The sequence below is a fragment of the Petromyzon marinus genome, chromosome 70, assembly GCF_048934315.1.
Source record: "Petromyzon marinus isolate PM22_M1 ecotype Great Lakes invasive population chromosome 70, UKy_Petmar_22M1.pri1.0, whole genome shotgun sequence".
Taxonomy (NCBI): Eukaryota; Metazoa; Chordata; class Hyperoartia; order Petromyzontiformes; family Petromyzontidae; genus Petromyzon; species Petromyzon marinus.
Genome location: NC_133736.1, coordinates 1,685,528 through 1,708,568, shown reverse-complemented (window position 1 = coordinate 1,708,568; position 23,041 = coordinate 1,685,528). Strand labels below are relative to the sequence as shown.

At 52.7% G+C, this 23,041-nt stretch overlaps 1 protein-coding gene across 1 annotated transcript; it reads right to left on the bottom strand.

Annotated features, from left to right (window-relative positions):
* Nucleotides 1-5,678: 5,678 nt before the first annotated feature.
* On the bottom strand, nucleotides 5,679-17,631 carry LOC116957183 (olfactory receptor 8H2-like). Its single transcript, XM_032979187.2, has 2 exons — nucleotides 17,483-17,631; nucleotides 5,679-10,171 (listed from the first exon to the last, which is right to left on the bottom strand). Exon 2 carries the CDS (start codon nucleotides 10,167-10,169, stop codon nucleotides 9,174-9,176), a length of 996 nt encoding a protein of 331 aa, XP_032835078.1. The 5' UTR covers nucleotides 10,170-10,171; nucleotides 17,483-17,631; the 3' UTR covers nucleotides 5,679-9,173.
* Between the last annotated feature and the right edge of the window lie 5,410 nt (nucleotides 17,632-23,041).

Genomic DNA, 23,041 nt, shown 5'->3' with positions numbered 1-23,041 from the left:
AGCGGGGGAGGGGGTGGGGGGAGTGGAGGGGGTGGGGGGTGGGGGGTGGAGGGGTGGGTGGGGGTGGAGGGGGTGGGGTGGAGGGGTGGTGAAGGGGGTGGGGGAGGTAGAGGGGAGTGGAGGGGGTGGGGGTGGAGGGGAGTGGCGGGGGTGGGGGTGGAGGGGTGGGGGTGGGGAGGGGGTGGGGGAGGTAGAGGGGAGTGGAGGGGGTGGGGGTGGAGGGGAGTGGCGGGGTTGGAGGGGTGGGGGTGGGGAGGGGGTGGGGGAGGTAGAGGGGAGTGGAGGGGGTGGGGGTGGAGGGGAGTGGAGGGGTGGGGGTGGAGGGGGTGGGGGGTGGAGGGGGTGGGTGGAGAGGGGGGATGGGGGAGTGGGAGGTGGAGGGGAGGGGTGGGGGTGAGATGGAGGGGGTGGGGGGTGGGGGGTTGAGGGGTGGGCGGGGAGGGGGGATGGGGGAGTTGGAGGTGGAGGGGGGTGGAGGGGGTGGGGTGGAGGGGGTGGGGGTCACCACCATCTTGCTCCCCCCTCCCGTGACCCACAGCGAGCAGCAGCAGGAGGAGGAGGGGGAGGGGGGACCAGGAGGAGGGGGAGGGGGGACCAGGAGGAGGGGGAGGGGGGACCAGGAGGAGGGGGGGGAATCAGGGGGACGAGGGGGAGGGGGAACCAGGAGTAGGAGGGGGGACCAGGGGGAGGGGGACCAGGGGGAGGGGGACCAGGGGGAGGGGGGATCAGGAGGAGGGGGGATCAGGGGGAGGGGGGACCAGGGGGAGCAATTCGCGTGGCTCACCCTGCCCTGTGCCTCGCTCATTCGCAGTCTCTGTGGGTGGGTGTCTGGGTGTGTGTCTCTGTGTGGGTGTCTGTGGGTGGGTGTGTCTGGGTGTGTCTGGGTGTGTTTGGGTGTGTGTGTCTGGGTGTGTCTGGGTGGGTGTGTGTGTCTGGGTGTGTCTGGGTGGGTGTGTGTGTCTGGGTATGTCTGGGTGTGTCTGGGTGGGTGTGTGTGTCTGGGTGTGTCTGGGTGGGTGTGTGTGGGTGGGTGTGTCTGTGTATGTCTGGGTGTGTCTGAGTGGGTGTGTGTTGGTGGGTGTGTCTGTGTGTGTCTGTGTGTGTCTGGGTGTGTCTGAGTGGGTGCTTATGTCTGGGTGTGTCTGGATGGGTGTGTCTGGGTGTGTCTGTGTGTGTGTGTCTGGGTGTGTCTGGGTGTGTGTGTCTGGGGGTGTCTGGGTGTGTGTGTCTGGGTGTGTCTGTGTGTGTGTGTCTGGGTGTGTCTGGGTGGATGTGTCTGGGTGTGTCTGGGTGTGTGTGTCTGGGTGTGTCTGTGTGTGTGTGTCTGGGTGTGTCTGGGTGTGTGTCTGGGTGTGTCTGGGTGTGTGTGTGGGTGTGTCTGGGTGGGTGTGTGTGTCTGGGTGTGTGTGTCTGGGGGTGTCTGGGTGGGTGTGTGTGTGTAGGTGTGTCTGGATGCGTGTGTGTGTCTGGGTGTGTCTGGGTGGGTGTGTGTGTCTGGGTGTGTCTTGGTGCGTAACGCTGTGTGGAAGCTACCTGGTCTGTCGCTCCGCACTAAGCTTCAGGTCTTCTCGGCCACGGTCATTCCCTCCCTTCTCTACGCTTGAGAAACGTGGACCCCCCTAATGGAGCATCTTCGCCGGTTAGAAACATTTAGGCTTGCCTGCCTACGATCCATCCTGGGTTAACCAGGCTGGATTGTGTGAGGAGCTCACAAATCTTTGAAAGATCTGGGCAAGGTCCCATTGGTAAGCTCCTCTGGCAGGCAAGGCTGCGTTGGCTGGGTCATGTAGCCCGCATGCCCAGCCACCGCATGCCGAAAGAGCTTTTGTTCGGCCGGATCGAGGGGGCTAAACGGGCGCTGCACGGGCTAGGGAAGAGATGGAGTGATGTGGTACAGGAGGACGTGGAGCTGAGTTAACTTGCCGATGACTGGTACCAGTGGTGTCAAGATCGGCCTCTGTGGAGGAGGCTCGTGAAGGACGCTACTGGACAGTTGGAGGCAGTCGCCCTCCAACAACAACGGAGGGCAGAGGAGCGATGCTCACAACAACGAGCGGCGCGCCGGGTGGCTAAAGCACAGCAGGTTAGCACAGTAGGGGGCACAGGTGGTGCATTAGCCAGTCATCTCAGTCACCTCAGTCACTTCACGTGGCCTCAAGGTGCACATGGCTTGGCACAAGCGTCGTGGTGACGTCACCGCCACTTAGTGGTGAATGGCGGTTGTTGTGTATGTCTGGGTGTGTCTGGGTGGGTGTATGTGTCTGGGTGTGTGTGTCTGGGTGTGTGTGTCTGGGTGTGTCTGGGTGGGTGTTTATGTCTGGGTGGGTGTGTGTGTCTGGGTGTGTCTGGGTGGGTGTATGTGTCTGGGTGTGTCTGAGTGTGTTTGGGTGGGTGTGTGTGTGTCTGGATGTGTCTGGGTGGATGTGTGTGTCTGGATGTGTCTGGGTGGATGTGTCGGTGTGTGTCTTTCAGGAGGTCCGGTGGACCGGATCTGACTCCTGCCACCATGAGGGGTGGACAGTCCTCTACTCGGGGCAGCAGACTGCCAAACAGCAGGGTGTGGCTCTTCTTTTGAACAAAATAATGAAGGGGGTGTGGGAGCGTGGCGATGAGGTGTGGGAAGCTGTAAGCCCAAGGCTACTTTGGGCTCGCCTTCCCATCAACCGGAGGCGAGGAGTGGTGATCGTGGTTACTTATGCCCCCACCAAAGACGAACATCCGTGGAGGGATGCAGGCAAAGCCGATGAGTCAGATGCCTTCTATGACCTCCTGTCACAGGTGCTGGCTAAAGTGGCCCCTCGGGATAGAGTCATCTTGTTGGGTGACTTCATTGTCCGAGTTGGTCATGATGCTGGCACCTTGTCTGGAGTGATTGGAGGGCATGGGCCAGATCAGCTCAATAACAACGGTAGGAGGCTGCTAGATTTTTGTGGAGCCCATCGGCTTGTAATTACCAACATGCTGTTCCGGCATCGGCGCATCCACACAACATCATGGATGCATGCCGGGTCCAAGCAAGAACATCTGCTGGACTACATAGTGACGGACCAGCAGATGCGAGCCCATGTGCTTGACACCAGGACCTACCGTGGAGCTGATCTGCCCTCTGACCATCGACTAGTCATCTGTAAGATACGCCTGCCATTCTTCCACTCCGGTGGTGGGTGTACACCCAGGACCCCATTCCAACCTAAAGTGGCCTGGTCTCAGTTATCTGATGAAAGTTGCAAGCGAGAATTTCATCATCGCTTGCGGCTGGGGTTGGCATCGTCCCCCACTCCTCCTGATGTCGAGAGTAAATGGGCGAGGTTTAGGACTGACTCATGCAGCTGCAATGGCTGCTTTGGGTACGCGGTTCAACCCTCCCCAGAGACCCTGGCTGACAGAGGAGGTGTTCAGGATGGTTGAGAAAAGCGACAGGCCCACTATAATCGGCTACAGAATCCAACGTCAGAGAATGAGGAGGCTTACCACAGCCTTCGCTCGGAGGTTCGGAGAGCCGTGAGGCGCTGCAAGGATGGGTAGTGGTCGCGGGTTGCTGAGATGGAGTCTGCCTCAGTGGCCCGTGATCACAAATCTCTATTTAACTCCATCAAAAAAGTAACCTGCAGCGCCACACTTATTACCATCATTAGGGGGAAAAACGGTGATCCAATCTCCGACCCCCAAGAACAGGTTTGCAGATTTGCTGAGCATTTCTGTGAGGTCCTGGTGGGGGGAAAATCCCTCAGCCAGGAAAACATCGTGGCACAAAGTGGGGATGACCCTGCTGAGGCTGCAGTGGTTCAAATATTGGAAGAAGTTACCCCCTGTGAGTGGCTGGCTGAGGTTCCATCTGTTGAGGAAGTACTGAAGGCGATCCGGAGTCTGAGACCAGGAAAGGCACGAGGTAGAGACGATCTCCCAAGCAAAATGCTGAGAGAGGGTGGCGTTTGCGCACAGACTGCCCTATATGACATAATAACAACAATCTGGACCACTGGACGGGTTCCGCAGGATTGGAAGGATGCCCTGGTGGTCCCCCCTCTTTAAGAAGGGGGACCGCACAGATTGTAACAACTACAGGGGCATCTCACTTCTCAGTGTGCCGGGAAAGGTCCTTGCAAGGATTATTCAACATCGCCTTGCCAGGCACGCTTAGTAAAAGCTTGTGAAGCCCCAATGCTGTTTCGGGAAATGGTGGTCCTGCACAGATGCTATATTTTCTGTCCGTTTACTACAGCAGAGGTGTAGGGAATTCAAACAAGACCTACATCTCTGCTTTATTGACCTGGTCAAGGCCTATGATACCATCAGTAGGCCTGGGATCTGGGTTGTTCTTCGTGCTTTCGGAGTCCCTGACCCTCTGCTCACGATCAATAAGGACCTTCATGATGGTGAGCGGGCCCGGGTAAAACTACGTGGCCGGGAGTCAGAGCCATTCCCTGTACACCTTGGGGTGCGACAGGGATGTCCTCTGACTCCCACATTATTTAACATCATCTTTGACCACGTAGTTCGTGAAGCCTTCAATCGCTGTACGGGGGAATTTCCATTTGGTACAGATATAATGGGAGACTGATCGATGCCCGGGTACGGTCAAGGGATGGCTCCCTATTGGTCAACCACGTTATATATGCCGATGATTTGATAATTGCTGCTCATTCAGAGGAGGAGTTGGAGACGCTGCTGCTGAAACTGGAGCGTGCCACTAAGAGGTGGGGCCTTACCATCAGCCCAACCAAAACTAAGCATCTGCCTGGGTATTTGTACCATCGGACACTCCACCCCCAAAACTCCCAATCGATGATGGGGCAGTTGTGGAGAGAGTGGAGAGTTTCCCATACCTGGCCAGTGTGCTCATGACCGGCTCTGGTTTAACAGCCGAGGTCTCACTCAGTCGAGCGGCAATATCTTTTCATCGATTGCGTAGCGCTATGTGGAAGCTCCACACGGAGCTTCAAGTCTTCTCGGCCACAGTCATTCCCTCCCTTCTCTACGCTTGCGAAACGTGGACCCCCCTAATGGAGCATCTTCGCCAGTTAGAAACATTTAGGCTGGCCTGCCTACGATCCATCCTGGGTTTAACCAGGCTGGATTGTGCGAGAAGCTTACAAATCCTTGAAAGATCTGGGCAAAGTCCCATCGGTGAGCTCCTCCGGCAGGCAAGGCTGCGTTGGCTGGGTCGTGTAGCCCGCATGCCCAGCCACCGCATGCCGAAAGAGCTTTTGTTTGGCCGGATTGAGGGGGCTTAGCGGGCGCGGCACGGGCTAGAGAAGAGATGGAGTGATGTGGTACAGGAGGACGTGGAGCTGAGTGGACTTGCCGATGACTGGTACCAGCGGTGTCAAGATCGGCCTCTGTGGAGGAGGCTCGTGAAGGATGCTACTGGGCAGTTGGAGGCAGTCGCCCCCCAACAACAACGGAGGGCGGAGGAGCGACGCTCACAACAACGAGCGGAGTGCCGGATAGCTAAAGCACAGCAAGTTGGCACAGAAGGGGGCAAAGGTGGTGCATCAGCCAGTCATCTCAGTCATCTCAGTCAGTCGACCCGTGGCACCTGGGTCTGCCCCGTGACCTCCTGCCAGCGGGCGTTCGAAACTTCACGTGGCCTCAAAATGCACATGGCCTGCCACAAGCGTCGTGGTGACGTCACCGCCACTTGGTGACGTCACCGCCACTTAGTGGCGAATGGCGGTTGTTGTTTTGTCTGGGTGTTTCTGGGTGGGTGTGTCTGGGTGGGTCTGTGTGTCTGGGTGTGTCTGGGTGTGTGTGTGTGTGGCTGTGTCTGGGTGGGTGTGTGTGTCTGGGTGTGTGTCTGGGTGTGTCTGGGTGGGTGTATGTTTCTGGGTGTGTGTGTCTGGGTGTGTCTGGGTGGGTGTGTCTGGATGCGTGTGTGGCTGGGTGTGTCTGGGTGGGTGTGTGTGTCTGGGTGTGTCTGGGTGGGTGTGGGTGTCTGGGTGGGCGTGTGTGGGTTGTGTGTGTCTGGGTTTGTCTGGGTGTGTGTCTCTCTGTCTGTCTCTCTTTCTGTCTGTCTGTGTCTGTCTCTGTCTGTCTCTGTGTCTGTCTCTCCGTCACTCTCTTTTTCTCTGTCTATCTCTCCGTCTCTCTCTGTCTCTCTTTCTGTCTGTCTCTCTGTCTGTCCTTCTCTCTGTGTATGTCTCTGTCTGTCTCTGCCTGTCTGTTTCTGTCTCTGTCTGTCTCTCTCTCTGTCAGTCTCTTTCTGGCTGTTTCTTTCTGTGTCTGTCTGTCTCTCTGTCTCTGTCTGTCTATTTCTGTCTGTCTCTGTCTGTCTGTTTCTGTAAGTCTGTCTCTGTCTGTCTCTGTGTCTGTCTGTCTGTCTCGGTCTGTCTGTCTCTGTCTGTCTGTCTCTGTCTATCTGTCTGTCTGTCTCTGTTTGTCCCTGTCTGTCTATTTCTGTCCATTACTGTCTGTCTGTCTGTCTCTGTCTCTCTCTCTGTGTGTGTCTCTCTCTCTCTCTCTGAGTGGGTTGGTGAGTGCGTGCGTGGGTGAGTGGGTAGTTGAGTGGCTATAAAAATGAGTGGGTAGTTGAGTGGATAGGTAAGTGGGTGCGTGGGTAGGTGCCATGGGGGTGATTCATGCTGGCGTCCCGTTGCTCGCTTGTCCACCAACCTTGCATAAAGGCAGCCACTGTGGTGCACCTTTATTTATTTGCACCAACTCACCAAAAACGTCGGCATACTAAAAACGATTTATTATTTTACGAGGTAAGGTCCCCCCTGAGCTACTGCATTGTAGCTCTTTGTCGGAAGGGGCCTTCGTCACAAATGAAAGCTCAACAAAGTGGATTATCACACGGACATTTTACAACAACCACATACTGTAAAAGCGTGACATTCATTCTAAATGTGGAGGGCAACAAAAACCGGATGACCCGGATTACAAAAAAAATCTTCGTCAAGGTCGGGATCGAATTCCACGACCTCCTGCACACCAGGCGAGGTAGTTAACGTCTCACCACGGGTAAAAGAGAGAGAGAGAGAGACACGCAGACTCCAAATATACAGCGGGAGTCAGGGTCTGGATGGAACCCACGACCTCCTGTATACCAGGCGAGGTAGTTAACATCTATCTACCGTGGTGGTGATGATGATGAGAGAGAGACATGCAAACTCCAAATATACAGCAGCAGGCTTCGTCAAGGTCGGGATCGAATTCCACGACCTCCTGCATACCAAGCGAGGTAGTTAACATCTCCTAGCGCCCCCGCGGGCACCCCCAACTAACAGGCCTGGCGATGTGATGATCCCTGGTCCACGAATTGACACCCCGGACAACCTGACGCCATAGTGTCTCCCACGTTGCTCTGACATGGGGTGGGGGGGGTGGGGAGTCACGTGACCGCCGACGTGTATCCTGTGGGAAGAGGTGGGTGGGGGACTAAGACGCCGCCGATCCTACCCCCGTTTGGCCAATCGCGACCCGGCGTTCACTCCCCGCGCCGCCATTTACGCAATTCGCGCCGTGAGTGGGCGGCAACATTTCTACGCACTGAATTATCGTAGCCATTGGCATGCCTGTTCCATTATTATGAACTGTTTTCCACCAGAGGAATGTGGAATTTCCACTCCGAGCACGGGGGTGACTTTAAAACGAGATCAACGCCATCACTTTCAATCGTTTTCTTAAATTTTGACTTAAAACTTTCGTGACTGCAGGAATTCATAGTCCTGGTTCTTTCGGGTAAAGTCGTGTAGATAGAAAACACTTTTATTCTTAAATAAAATAAAAATACAAAATAAACAGAATAAATTGAAAATAATAAAAGCAAAATACCCACAATAAAAATTAAAAATGAAAAAATTGTGACATTTTATTAAAATAAAAAATGTAAAATAAAAATGCATTGAAAATAATAAAACAAAACAAAAACCACTATTATTTTTTCTTTTATTTTTATAATTTCTATAATAAAAAAAAATTAACGTTACTTTACCGAAAAAAACAACAATATATCGTCTTCTTCTTCCGTATGGCTGCCGATGTAGATTGCAGAGCAACGTTTACAATTTCACATTCAGGTGGTCAAGCCCAGATAACTACCATGTCAGGAGCAGTAGCGGAGTAATGAATCATCTTCGCTGTGATTTCTTCCTCGTATTTGTGAATCGGGTTGGGGGGGGGGGTCATTGTATCGTTAAACGTTGTACTACGGTCTGTTCTGGATAACCACACTCGCCACACCACTACTAGAGAGTTTAACATTTTCCGTGTGTGCATCTTCTTCTTTCGTACGGCTATATTGCTCATTTGAGTAGAGAGACTCTGCGGCTTTGTGATTTAGCTGATAGTTCACGCCAAAAACGATCGCACGCACACACCTATCAGTAAGATGTGATTGGAGTCCCGATCCCACTTTCCCACTGGCATATCCGAGCCGAGCCGGCAAGGGGCCATCACGGAACGGGTGAGTTTTTCTCAAAGGCTATTTTTGTTTTCCACATGGGCGCCGCGGTGGCAAGATGTTAACTATCTCGCCCGGTATACACGAGGTCGTGGGTTACATCCCAACCCTAACGCTGTATATTTGGAGTTTGAATGTTCTCCCTGTGGTCACGTGGATTTTTTTCTACCGGTTCCTTTGTTTTTTTTCCCTCCAAGTTTGTAATCAACATCCGTTTAGAGTATTTGGCTGCTATAAATGTCCACGTTTATGGCAGCCACGCAGCCAACCATGCTATATATGTTGAACTTCTTTCACACCGTACGTAGCCAACCGTGCCGCGTGTGTATGTACGTTGAACTTATTTTTCACTGTACGTAACCGACCCCTCTATGAATGTATGTATGTTGAACTTCTTTCGCACCGTACATAGACAACCGTGCTAACCGGATGAGGAGCATAAAAGCGGCAGAAGCAGGAGCTATGCAATGATGAATAGCCGGCGCTTCCAACAATTGCCAAGCTCTGCGTTCCTCTAACCACATTTGCATGCGTTATCGGCCCAATTCATTGAGTGCTTACATGTGGTAGGAAACCCGCATGAAAATAGTGATGACTCCCACGATGAAGATAACGATTAGTGATGACGACGACGACGATGATGCTGTTGCAGAAGAGACGTGCAATGAGCACATGGACAACGGTCAACAACGATTGTGGTGGTGATGATGATGATGATGTTGCTGCAGAAGAGACGAGGGACGAGCACATGGGCAACGGTCAATTTGTTTCACTTGGCGGACGCCGCGGGAGCCACGCGCCTCGTCACGAGCCTCACGAAGGCTCGCCTGATCTCGGCCGTGCGCAGCCCGTACACCACCGGGTTGAGGGCGGGCGGCACCACGTACTGGAGGCTCTGCAGCGGGAACCGAACGTCGCGCGGGATCGTGTAGAGGTTGAGGCCGTTGATGAAGGTGAACACGATGGAGCTGAAGAAGACGGCGACGTTGAACAGGTGCGTCACGCACGTGTGCACGGCCTTCCTGTGCCTCTGCTGCGACGAGCCGCCCCTCCGGCGGCGGAGGTCGGCGAAGACGAGCCCGTACATGGCGACGACGAGCAGCAGCGGCAGGGCGATGCCCGTGATGATGTTCGCGTACGTGTAGAAGACGTTGGGGTAGAGGTCGCTGCACGACAGGTTGCTAATCATCATGATGTCGCAGTTGGGCGAGTAGGTGACCTTGACCCGGCAGAAGTTCAGGCGCACCACCACACTCACGTAGCCGATGATCGGCAACGCCGCGAGCGCCACGGACGCCAGGAAGACCTTGAGGACCAGCGCGTTGGACATGATCGAGTGGTAGCGCAGCGGGTGGACGATGGCCACGTAGCGGTCCACGGACATGGCGGTGAGGATGAACGACTGCACCCTGATGGCTATGTGGTAGAAGAACATCTGGGCGATGCACTCGGGCATGGGCACGTAGTTGCTGCTCGAGACGAGGTTGGCCATGATCCTCGGCAGCGCGTTGGTCGTCTCCAGGACGTCGGTGAGCGCCAGCAGCGCCATGAGCACGTACATGGGCCGGTGGAGGTTCGCCTCGAGGCAGATGACGAGGCCCAGCGTCGCGTTGGCCGCCACCGTGAAGGCGTAGACGAGGAGGAGGGCCGCGAAGGCCGAGTAGCGAGCGGCGGGTGGGTCTCGGAAGAGCGTGGCCATGAGGATGAGGTCCGAGGTGGCGTTGGTGGCATCCAAGGCATTGGCAGACAGATTTGTGGACTCCATGGCTAGCGAGGTGGGAGGAATGGGGGGGATTTTAGGGGGAGGGGGGGAGGGGGGGAGGAGGTGACATTTTTATAGCTTCTTAGCCAAGGCGCTGTACAGTGATGGAAGTATGGTACAAGATGGTTGGTGAGATTAAAACGAGATGAGTGGATGGGATAGATGTAAAACGAGGTGGTGGTGGTGGTGGTGTGATGGTGGTGGCGGTGGCGACTGCGATGCGTGGAATGAGCGAAGGTGGAAATGGGATGAGTTGATTGATGACGGGTGACCACGGGGAGTTGGGGAATAGGGAAGGCGGCGTTAATGCGAGTTGGAGAGGACAACACTGGGGGGAGAAGGAAGGGTGAGCAATAGAGAGTAACAAGTGGCGGGTTTAACAGAAGAACGGAAGGCAGTGAGAGAGAGAGAGCGATTGTTTGACGTGCAAGGGCAGTTGAATCCAGTGACGGGGGTGGCGGGGAGAGGGAATGAGCGAAACCGAGAATGTGCACACTGAGAAGGAGGAACGGAAAGAGGATGGCAAAGATTTAGAACACAGAGAGCGGGGCAGGGAACGTGAAGTGAGATGAGAGAAGGGAGGTAAGGTAGCCAGGCCGCGGAGAGCTCTTTATAAATAAGGGTAATTGATTTGAAGAGGCGCCAATAATAAACAGGGAGCCAGTGTAGCTGAATGAGGAGAGATGACGTGTGGGGCATAAAAGGGGAGATTGAAGATGATACGTGAGGCGGCGCGTTGATTTTGTTGGAGCGGCTTTAACGCGTAGGATGGTACACCGAACATGAGACAATTACAATAGTCGAGTCGTGTAAAGATGAGGAAATGATTAGGAAGTTTGGTGGCAGGTTGGATGTTATCCTTGGAGGAAAACGAGTGTCCAAAGATTTCAGATCAGAATGAGATGTAAGCCTTAGAGGAGTTCTTTTTTTGTTCAGTTTCAGTTTTATTTACGTGGTATAGCCCTCTGAGCCATTCGGCTCTTGAATCTGGTGCAACCGCAACAGGCAAAAACCAAAAACATGAACAAGAAAACATCTTAAAGTGACTGTGACTGTGCAAACAGAAAATCGAGGAAAAAACAGCAAAATAGTCCAGAAAAAGCACCGTACACCAACGCTGTGTGCAAACATCCCAGTGGGATGCAAGTCAAACAACAACAACAACAAGACAACTTAGATTAAGGCCATCAGTCTAACTCCGTACTACAACAAACAAACATGGCCAAACCAAAAAACGTTTTCGAATCACCAAAATAAAGCCGTGAAAGCAATGTAACAGTGATCATAGGAACTGTGACTGAATCTTCACAACAAACGACATAAACAACATGTACCACCAAACCCTGCAACCATAGCTGGCTGCGTGAGTCACTCCACAACAGCAGGAGCATCAGTCGGAGTATCAAATTTGTCAATGCACCTTTAAGATCAGCGCACTAAATCAAAATACAGATAATACTTTGCAGCGGTCATCCGGAGCGAAATATTTTATTTTATTTTAGGCCACTGAATAGCAGTGGTAGCTAGGGGTGTACAACTCCTCTAGAGCAGTTTTGAGTGAAGATCTCATAAGTATCGATTTAAAGCTTTCGTGACTGCAATGATTCATCTTCTTTGGTTCTTTCGGTAAAGTCACCACGTAGAATGAGAATAAAATAATAAATTGATAAAATAAAATAACACAATAATATTCTCACGACGTTTCGGCCACAACACAAGCGGCCTTCACCAGGTGAAGGGACGAGACTGTTTGGTAGGACAGCACTGGAGTGAAAGAGCCACTTTCAGATCACGTTCAGATCACGGCCTGTCACACTGCTTAAAGGCCGTGATCTGAACGTGGCTCTTTCACTCCAGCGCTGTCCTACCAGACAGTCTCGTCCCTTCACCTGATGAAGGCCGCTTGTGTTGTGGCCGAAACGTCGTGAGAATATTATTGTGTTATTTTATTTTATCAATTTATTATTTTATTCTCATTCTACGTGGTGACTTTACCGAAAGAACCAAAGAAGATCTCATAAGTAGTGATTCATGTTGCAGTTTATTGGCAATAGCATTCCAGACCCTGGGGAGAGCGAGTGGCCAAAGCTTGTAACATCAGAGTTGGATGTAAGCCTTGGAGGCGAGCGAGTGGCCAAAGCTTGTAACATCAGGCTGGGATGTAAGCCTCGGAGGGGAGCGAGTGGCCAAAGATTGTAACATCAGAGTGGGATGTAAGCCTTGGAGGGTAGCGAGTGGCCAAAGATTGTAACATCAGAGTGGGATGTAAGCCTTGGAGGCGAGCGAGTGGCGAAAGCTTGTAACATCAGGCTGGGATGTAAGCCTTGGAGGCGAGCGAGTGGCCAAAGCTTGTAACATCAGGCTGGGATGTAAGCCTCGGAGGGGAGCGAGTAGCCAAAGATTGTAACATCAGAGTGGGATATAAGCCTTGGAGGGGAGCGAGTGACCAAAGCTTGTAACGTCAGAGTGGAATGTAAGCCTTGGAGGAGAGCGAGTGGCCAAAGCTAGTAACATCAGAGTGGGATGTAAGCCTTGGAGGGTAGCGAGTGACCAAAGCTTGTGACATCAGGGTGGGATGAAAGCCTTGGAGGAGAGCGAGTGGCCAAAGCTTGTAACATCAGAGTGGGATGTAAGCCTTGGAGGAGAGCGAGTGGCCAAAGCTTGTAACATCAGGCTGGGATGTAAGCCTTGGAAGGGAGTGAGTGGCCAAAGATTGTAACATCAGGGTGGGATATAAGCCTTGGAGGAGAGCGAGTGGCCAAAGCTTGTAACATCAGGCTGGGATGTAAGCCTTGGAGGGTAGCGAGTGGCCAAAGATTGTAACATCAGGCTGGGATGTAAGCCTTGGAGGGGAGCGAGTGGCCAAAGCTTGTAACATCAGGGTGGGATGTAAGCCTTGGAGGGTAGCGAGTGGCCAAAGCTTGTAACATCAGGCTGGGATGTAAGCCTTGGAGGGTAGCAAGTGGACAAAGCTTGTAACATCAGGCTGGGATGTAAGCCTTGGAGGGTAGCGAGTGGCCAAAGCTTGTAACATCAGGGTGGGATATAAGCCTTGGAGGAGAGCGAGTAACCACAGCTTGTAAAATCAGGGTGGGATATAAGCCTTGGAGGAGAACGAGTGACGGAAGGAGAAGCGTGACTTGGTGAGAGGGCCCTGGGTTTGGGTGGACTCCGGCCGACCGGAAATTGTGAGCTCGGCGGCAATGAGCAAAGCCCTAGCGACGTAGATGGAGCCAGACGGCCGCAGAAAGCGGCCGTCTGGAACGTTCTCTTTCTTCCGACACGGGGAGGGCCACTGAGAGCTGTGCTACTTTTAAATCATCATCATCTAGATTGACAACTCACTCCTTCCCCCTCCAAACCCCCATCACAAAATACACCATCACTCTTCCCAACTTCTCTACCAACTCACTAACTCACCATCATCATCATCATCATCTTCGCACTCACTGCCACTTTCATCATCATCATGATCTATTCCCCTCATCGCCATCATCATCATCATCATTTTCCACTCACTGTTACTTTCATCATCATCATCTTCGCACTCACTGCCACTTTCATCATCATCATGATCTATTCCACTCATCACCATCATCATCATCATCCACTCACTGTTACTTTCATCATCATCATCATCGTCGTCGTTTATTCCACGCATCATCAAAATGATCATCCACTCACTGTCACTTTCATTAGCATCATCCTCACGTACCGCCAACCTTCTCATCAACTCATCTCAACTCCAATCTTCTGCTTTACAAATGGACAATTCTTCGTTCAACGCCTTGATCAAAAACGCTCTGTACACCTTTTTAAACAAGATTTTTAAAAAAAGAATTGTTGGCTTGATTTCCCCACAAGCGTGATGTGTGGTTAATACAGACTTGACACTTCTAGATTTCACTCCAGCGCTGTCCTCCTGACAGTCTCGTCCCTTCACCTGATGAAGGCCGCTTGTGTTGTGGCCGAAACGTCGTGATTTTTGTTATTTTATTTTTTACCTACGTGACTTTACCCAATAGAACCAAAGAGTATAGACTTGACACTGTTTTCTAATAGGTACTAATGTCTATTTGGGTGCTTTGGACATCTTATCATCTCCCGTGTTATTGCCAGACAGGGTACGTGGTGCATGCAGACTTGACGGCACCTTGTAATCATTTAGGTACCGCTCTCTATTTGGTGATTTTGGACATCTTAACACCTCCTGTGCCAGAGCCTGGCAGGGTATAAAGCCTTCGATTGTATTGCTTCATCATTCTTGAAGCAGGGACTCATCTACTTACGAACAAACCGACTTATGAACTTTAAAGATACGCACAAGCATGGTCTGTATGTCGAGTTGCACATTCGGACCGAGAGTCGTGAAAGTTCAACCGCCACCCGCAATAGATGGCGGTGGTGGCATCTACATCTGCAGAACATGAAGAACCAGTGGCATCTACATCTGCAGAACGTGAAGAACCAGTGGCATCTACATCTACAGAACGTGAAGAACCAGTGGCATCTACATCTGCAGAACGTGAATAACCAGTGGCATCTACATCTGCAGAACGTGAAGAACCAGTGGCATCTACATCTGTAGAACGTGAAGAACCAGTGGCATCTACATCTGCAAAACGTGAAGAACCAGTGGCATCTACATCTGCAGAACGTGAATAACCAGTGGCATCTACATCTGCAGAACGTGAAGAACCAGTGGCATCTACATCTGCAGAACGTGAAGAACCAGTGGCATCTACATCTGTAGACGTGAAGAATCAGTGGCATCTACATCTACAGAACGTGAAGAACCAGTGGCATCTACATCTGCAGAACGTGAATAACCAGTGGCATCTACATCTGCAGAACGTGAAGAACCAGTGGCATCTACACCTACAGAACGTGAAGAACCAGTGGCATCTACATCTGCAGAACGTGAAGAACCAGTGGCATCTACATCTGTAGAACGTGAAGAACGAGTGGCATCTACATCTGTAGAACGTGAAGAACCAGTGGCATCTACATCTACAGAACGTGAAGAACCAGTGGCATCTACATCTGTAGACGTGAAGAATCAGTGGCATCTACACCTACAGAACGTGAAGAATCAGTGGCATCTACACCTACAGAACGTGAAGAACCAGTGGCATCTACATCTGCAGAACGTGAAGAACCAGTGGCATCTACATCTACAGAACGTGAAGAATCAGTGGCATCTACATCTGTAGAACATGAAGAACCAGTGGCATCTACATCTGCAGACCGTGAAGAACCAGTGGCATCTACATTTACAGGAGATGATACAACGTTTAAAGCCATTCCCCGTGTTTAGTACGCATGCCGTAAAACACATTTGGAATCAACAGGAGTACAGTTACGACTTTGCAAAGAAATCGACTTTCGAACAAACCTCTGGAACCTAACTCGTTCGTAAGTAGAGGAGTGCCTGTACTGATAAATATACAACGGTCCAGTAGCCGTAACAAAAACTCTATTGTTAGCGCGTGCAATGTGAAGAGGGTTAAAATATTGTGCAACGTTGTCTTTAGCCGTTCAGCGTGGGTTTAAGTAACACGGGATTTTTTTATTTCACATCGGTTTACTGTATGATGGTTGACTTGTTGCAGCCCCTTTGGCGTCCATGCACTAGGTGCCTCTGTGGATATGTGTAGGCTTTGACCAGTCACAAGCTAATCCCTCAACTGTTTCAATGCTAGATTCTCCTGTTTGATATGTAAACCCCCTTTTGTCAAGGTGCCTCGCTTCTCTCAACCAGCTTAAAAAGTCGCTGTGAATCTTAGCAGCGTTCATTGCGGCTCTGTCGTCCCGACAGGTTTGTTCCTTTCACCTGAAGAAGGCCACTTGTGTTGTGGCCGAAACGTCGCGAGAATTGTATTGTTTTATTTTATTATTTTATTCTCATTCTACGTGGTGACTTTACCGAAAGAACCAAAGAAGAAAGGGGGATAAATAATCTCGATATTATCGTAAACTACAAACTTTTCCATTTCCTAGAAGCGACCGCGGGCTATCACAAATGATATCATCATCATCATCACAAAGTCGAAATTTATCGCAGCAGCCAAATATTGAAAAACGCGTGACGTTGATTCTAAATGTGATTATTAAACATTTCGATTTAAAGCTTTCGTGACTGCAATGATTCATCTTCTTTGGTTCTTTCGGTAAAGTCACGTAGAATGATAATAAAATAATAAATTGATAAAATAATTATTATTGTGTTATTTTATTTTATCAATTTATTATTTTATTATCATTCTACGTGACTTTTCCGAAAGAACCAAAGAAGATGATTATTAAACAGTTTGACAATAGAAGCTAACCCTCTTTTCCTGACCATGACCGCCTGTGTTGCGATCGAAACGTCGTGGTTTAGTTCTTATTTTTTTTTAAACCTATCTACGTGACTTTAACGAAAGACCCAACGAATTTGATTCCTGCAGTCACGAAAGCTTTAATTCAAGATTTCCGTACACCAGGCGAGGTAGTTAACATCTCCTCGCCACCGTGATTATGATGAGAGAAAGAGAGACGCAAACTTTTAATATGCAGCAGGCATCAGGGTCGGAATCAAACCCACGACCTCCTGTATACCAGGCGAGGTAGTTAACATCTCCTAGCCACAGTGAAGATGATGATGAGAGAGAGAGAGAGACACGCAAACTCCAAATAAACAGTAGGCTTCAGGGTCGGGATAAAACCCACGACCTCCTGTATACTAGGCGAGGTAGTTAACATCTCCTAGCCACCGGGGAAACTTACTATTCGACGTTTCGGCCAATGGACCTTCTTCAGAGCACACGGCACACGCACACACAAAGTCAAGAGAAAGGTCTCCCCCCTGTAGCCTTAACCGACTGTCGGGTGCGAGGAGTAGCGAGCAGCAATCCGTTGACGCAGAGGGGGTTGGGTGGCCAGCAACCACGCCCGGCCGCCTTTGTCTCCCCAAGTAGCGATGATGTTTACTACACACCGCACCAGGAACTCATTTGAGGCCGAGTCGACCTAGGGGAGGCCCAGAACTGGTTCAGATATTCGTCACCGGTGTTAAATATATACACACACACACTCACACACAGACAAAAAAACAAAGACAAAGATCCCCCCGTATAGCCTTAGCAGACTGTAGGGGCAAGTGCTGTTAGCGAGCACCAGGGCGGGGGTGGGTGGCCAGCAACCAAACGCCCGGCCGCCTTTGTCTCCCCCGAGTGGCGATGTTTTGCTAGACGCATTGCCACACCCGGACACGCAACGCACATGCACAGGCATCTCGACAGCAGCCGCACACTGCGATACTTCACAACGCTTACCCGCTCTGGCAGGATCGACTGTTGACCGCGAATGTCGCTTGCAAACTGTTGCCCGCGACTGTCGCTTGCCCGCGACTGTCGCCCGCAACTGGCGAGCGCGGCGCCTTTTATCGGCGGGCGCGCTACTGCTGCTGCTGCTGCCAAGTGGCCTCTCCCGGGTCCCCTCCTTGAATCCACAGAGGCGCCGGTGGGAGGGGGGGGTGGAGGGGGTGGAGGGGGTGGGGGTGGGGGGGTGGGGAGGTGGAGGGGGGGGTGGAGGGGGTGGAGGGGGTGGATGGGAGGGGGGTGGTGGAGGAGATGGAGGGGGTGGAGGGGGTGGATGAGGAGGGTGGGGGGTGGTGGAGGGCTTTGGGGAGGTGGAGGGGGTGGGGGGGGGAATGTAGGGGGGGGGATGTGAAGGGAGTGGGTGGAGGGGGTGGGGGTGGACGGGTGGAGGGGGTGGAGGGGGTGGGGGTGGAGGGGGTGGAGGGGGTGGAGGGGTGGAGGGGTGGAGGGGGTGGAGGGGTGGGGGTGGAGGGGGTGGAGGGGGTGGGGGTGGAGGGGTGGAGGGGTGGAGGGGTGGGGGTGGAGGGGGGTCAATCCCCTCCTTCCCCCCTCCCTCCCGGCACCCGCGGGAAGGAGCAGCAGCAGCAGGATGAAGAGTAGGGGGGGGGGGGGTGGTGGTGGTGATGGTGGTGATGATGGTGGTGGTGGTGATGTTGGTGATGTTGGTGATGGTGGAGATAGTGATTATGGTGGTGGTGATGATGATGGTGGTGATAGTGATGATGGTGGTGGTGATGATGATGGTAGTGATGACGGTGATAGTGATGATAGTGATGATGGTAATGATGGTGGTGATGGTAATGATGGTGGTGATGGTGGTGGTGATGATGATGGTGATGATGGTGGTGGTGATGGTGGTGGTGATGGTGATGATGGTGGTGATGGTGGTGATAGTGGTGATGATGTTGATGATGATGGTGGTGATGGTGATGATGGTGGTGATGGTGATGATAGTGATGATGGTAATGATGGTAATTATGGTGGTGATGGTGGTGGTGATGGTGGTGATAGTGGTGATGATGTTGATGATGATGATGGTGGTGATGGTGGTGATGGTGATGATAGTGATGATGGTAATGATGGTAATTATGGTGGTGATGGTGGTGATGGTGGTGATGGTGGTGATGGTGATGATGATGATGGTGGTGATGGTGGTGATGATGGTGATGATGGTGGTGATGGTGGTGATAGTGGTGATGATGTTGATGATGATGGTGGTGATGGTGATGATGGTGGTGATGGTGATGATATTGATGATGGTAATGATGGTAATTAAGGTGGTGATGGTGGTGATGGTGGTGATAGTGGTGATGATGTTGATGATGTTGATGATGATGATGGTGGTGATGGTGGTGATGGTGATGATAGTGATGATGGTAATGATGGTAATTATGGTGGTGATGGTGGTGATGGTGATGATGATGATGGTGGTGATGGTGGTGATGATGGTGATGATGGTGGTGATGGTGGTGATAGTGGTGATGATGTTGATGATGATGATGGTGGTGATGGTGATGATGGTGGTGATGGTGATGATAGTGATGATGGTAATGATGGTAATTAAGGTGGTGATGGTGGTGATGGTGGTGATGGTGATGATAGTGATGATGGTAATTATGGTAATTAAGGTGGTGATGGTGGTGATGGTGGTGATGGTGATGATGGTGGTGGGAATGATGATGGTGGCGATGGTGATGATGGTAGTGATGATGGTGATGATGATAATGATGGTGATGATGATGATGGTGGTGGTGGTGATGGTGGTGGTGATGATGGTGATGATGATAATGGTGGTGGTAATGATGATGGTGGTGATGGTGATGATCACAGACGGTAACTGCATTTCAACTGCGCAAATAAATTCTAACAACAACCACGACAACTCCACAACAACAACAAAACTACAACAACAGCAACCACAACAACCACGACAACAACGACAACAACAAAACAACAACAACAACCACGACAAAAACAAAACTACAACAACGACAACAACCACAACAACAAAACCACAACAACCACGACAACAACCACAACAACCACGATAACAACAACCACAACAACCACAGGAACAACCACGACAACAACCACAACAACAATCACAACAACAACCACGACAACAACAACCACATCAACAATAACCACGACAACAACAACCACGACACCAATAACCACGACAACAACAACAACCACGACAACAACAAAACTACAACTACGACAACAACAACCACAACCACGACAACAACAACCACAACTGGCGAGCGGTGTCGCGCCGAATTTTGAACCCAGCGTGACCCGAGTTCGATTCCCGTTCATGGCCGCCACCACCGCCACCAGCACCACCACCAGCACCACTAAAACCACCACCGCCACCACCACCACCCCTGCCACCACCACCACCACCACGAGCACCACCACAACCACCATCGCCACCACCACAACCACCACCGCCACCACCACCACAACCACCACCACCGCCACCACCACCACCACCACCGCCACCGCCACCACCACCAGCATCACCACCACCGCCACCACCACCGCCACCACCGCCACCGCCACCACCACCACCACCGCCACCACCACCGCCACCACCGCCACCACCACCGCCACCACCACCGCCACCACCACCGCCACCACCACCGCCACCACCGCCACCACCACCACCACCGTCTGTGTCTGTGGGGGGGAGTGCAGCGGTTGGCGCACTGCGCTACGAACCCCGAGATGCGAGTTCGATTCCCTCTCACGGCTAACCCGGATGACGATTGCTGAACCAGTCGTGGGCCTCCCCTAGGTCGACTGAGCCTCAAATGAGTAACCTGGTGCTGTGTGCAGTTAAACATCGCCACAGGGGAGACAAAGGCGGCCGTGCGTGATGCTGGCCACTCATTGCACGAACAAATTCGGTTCGCCGGGCTCACCGCTCCACAAATGCCAATACCCACGCCATTCGCCACTCAGGTGACGGTGACGTCACCACGGGGTCTGTGCCAGGCTAGGTGCACGGTGAAGCCACCACGTGAAGAGTCGAAGGCTCGCTGCTGACAGGAGGAGGTCACGGAACAGACCCAGCAGGTGCCATGGGTCGGCCGACTGAGATGACCGGTAGATGCACCACCAGCTGTATCCCCCTACTGTGCCAGGCTAGGTGCACGAGGTCACGGGACAGACCCAGCAGGTGCCATGGGTCGGCTGAGATGACTTGTAGATGCACCACCAGCTGTACCCCCCTACTGTGCCAGGCTAGGTCCACGAGGTCACGGGACAGACCCAGCAGGTGCCATGGGTCGACCGACTGAGATGACCGGTAGATGCACCACCAGCTGTATCCCCCTACTGTGCCAGGCTAGGTGCACGAGGTCACGGGACAGACCCAGCAGCTGCCATGGGTCGACCGACTGAGATGACCGGTAGATGCACCACCAGCTGTATCCCCCTACTGTGCCAGGCTAGGTGCACGAGGTCTCGGGACAGACCCAGCAGGTGCCATGGGTCGGCCGACTGAGATGAGCGGTAAATGCACCACCAGCTGTATCCCCCTACTGTGCCAGGCTAGGTGCACGAGGTCACGGGACAGACCCAGCAGGTGCCATGGGTCGACCGACTGAGATGACCGGTAGATGCACCACCAGCTGTACCCCCCCTACTGTGCCAGGCTAGGTGCAGGAGGTCTCGGGACAGACCCAGCAGGTGCCATGGGTCGACCGGCTGAGATGACCGGTAGATGCACCACCAGCTGTACCCCCCTACTGTGCCAGGCTAGGTGCACGAGGTCTTGGGACAGACCCAGCAGGTGCCATGGGTCGGCCGACTGAGATGAGCGGTAGATGCACCACCAGCTGTACCCCCCTACTGTGCCAGGCTAGGTGCACGAGGTCTCGGGACAGACCCAGCAGGTGCCATGGGTCGGCCGACTGAGATGACCGGTAGATTCACCAACAGCTATACTCCCCTACTGTGCCAGGCTAGGTGCACGAGGTCTCGGGACAGACCCAGCAGGTGCCATGGGTCGACCGACTGAGATGACCCTTGTAACACCCTACTGTGTAACTTGCTGAATTTTATCCGTCCGGCGCTCCGCTCGCTGTTGTGAGCGTCGCTCCCTCTTCCCTCCGTTGTTTGCTGGAGGGCAACTGCCTCCCAACTGCCCAGTAGCAGCGTCCTTCACGAGCCTCCTCCTCCTCCTCCACAGGAGGACACCGCTGGTCCAAGTCCACTCAGCTCCACATCCTCCCGTTCCGCATCAGCTCCATCTCCTCTCCAGTCCACGTAGCACTCCGCACGCGTGCTCACACACACACACAGGTGCACACCAGAACAACAACAAAAGCAACAGCTTTCATTCGCCACGGGGTGTCAGCGACGCCTTAGCTGCGCTTGCCCCATACTGGGTGCACTTTGAGGCGACTTGAAGCGTCGAAGTTTTTTGCTTGCTAGCGGGAGGTCACGGGACAGACCCTACAGGTGCCATGGTGTTGACCGACCGAGACGACTGGCCGATGTACCGCCCGTGCCCTCTGCTGCGCCAAACTCCCCGCACTTCAGCCGCCCGGCGCCTCCGCTCGCCGCTGTGAGCGTCGCTCCTCCGCCCTCCGTCGTTGTTGCTTGGAGGGGCGACCGCAATCCAACTGGCCCCAGTAGCGGCAGCAGCGTCCTTTACGAGCCTCCTCCTCCTGCCGAGAGGCCGATCTTGACACCGCTGGGTCACCGGTCATCGGCTGGGTCCACTCAGCTCCACGTCCTCCCATACCACATCAGCTCCATCTCTTCTCCAGCTCGTGACGCGCCCATTTAGCTCTGCCGTCCCCGCCCCCACCAACCCATCTACCCGGTCAAACAAAAGCCGCTTTGGGCATTCGGTGGTTGGGCATGTGGGCTACGTGACACAGACAAGGCAACCGGGCCTGCCGGAGGACGATGTTGAATCACTAAATGGGGAGGAGGCCAAACCAGCACACGTTCCAGAAATGCCGAAATCCCAATGGAACGCATCATCACAATGGCATGCATCGTCACAATAGAACCCATTTTGACAATGGGTACCCATCGCCACAATGGAACGCATCATCACAATGGAATGCATCGTCACAATGGAACAAATTGTGACAATGGAACCCATCGCCACGAGGCAACCCATCATCACAATGGAATGCGTCATAATGGAATCCATCATCACAATGAAACCCATCATCAAATGGAACCCATCGTAACTACGGAACCCATCGTTACAATGGAACGCATCGTCACAATGGAACCATCGTAACAATGGAACGCATCGTTACAATGTAACTCATCGTAACAATGGAACCCATCGTCACAATAGAACCCATCCTCACAACGGAACCCATCATCACAATGGTACTCATCGTAACAATGGAACCCATCGTAACAATGGAACGCGTCGTAACAATGGAACCCATCGTAACAATGGAACCCATCGTACCAACGGAACCCATCGTCACAATAGAACCCATCGTCACAATGGAACCCATCCTCACAACGTAACCC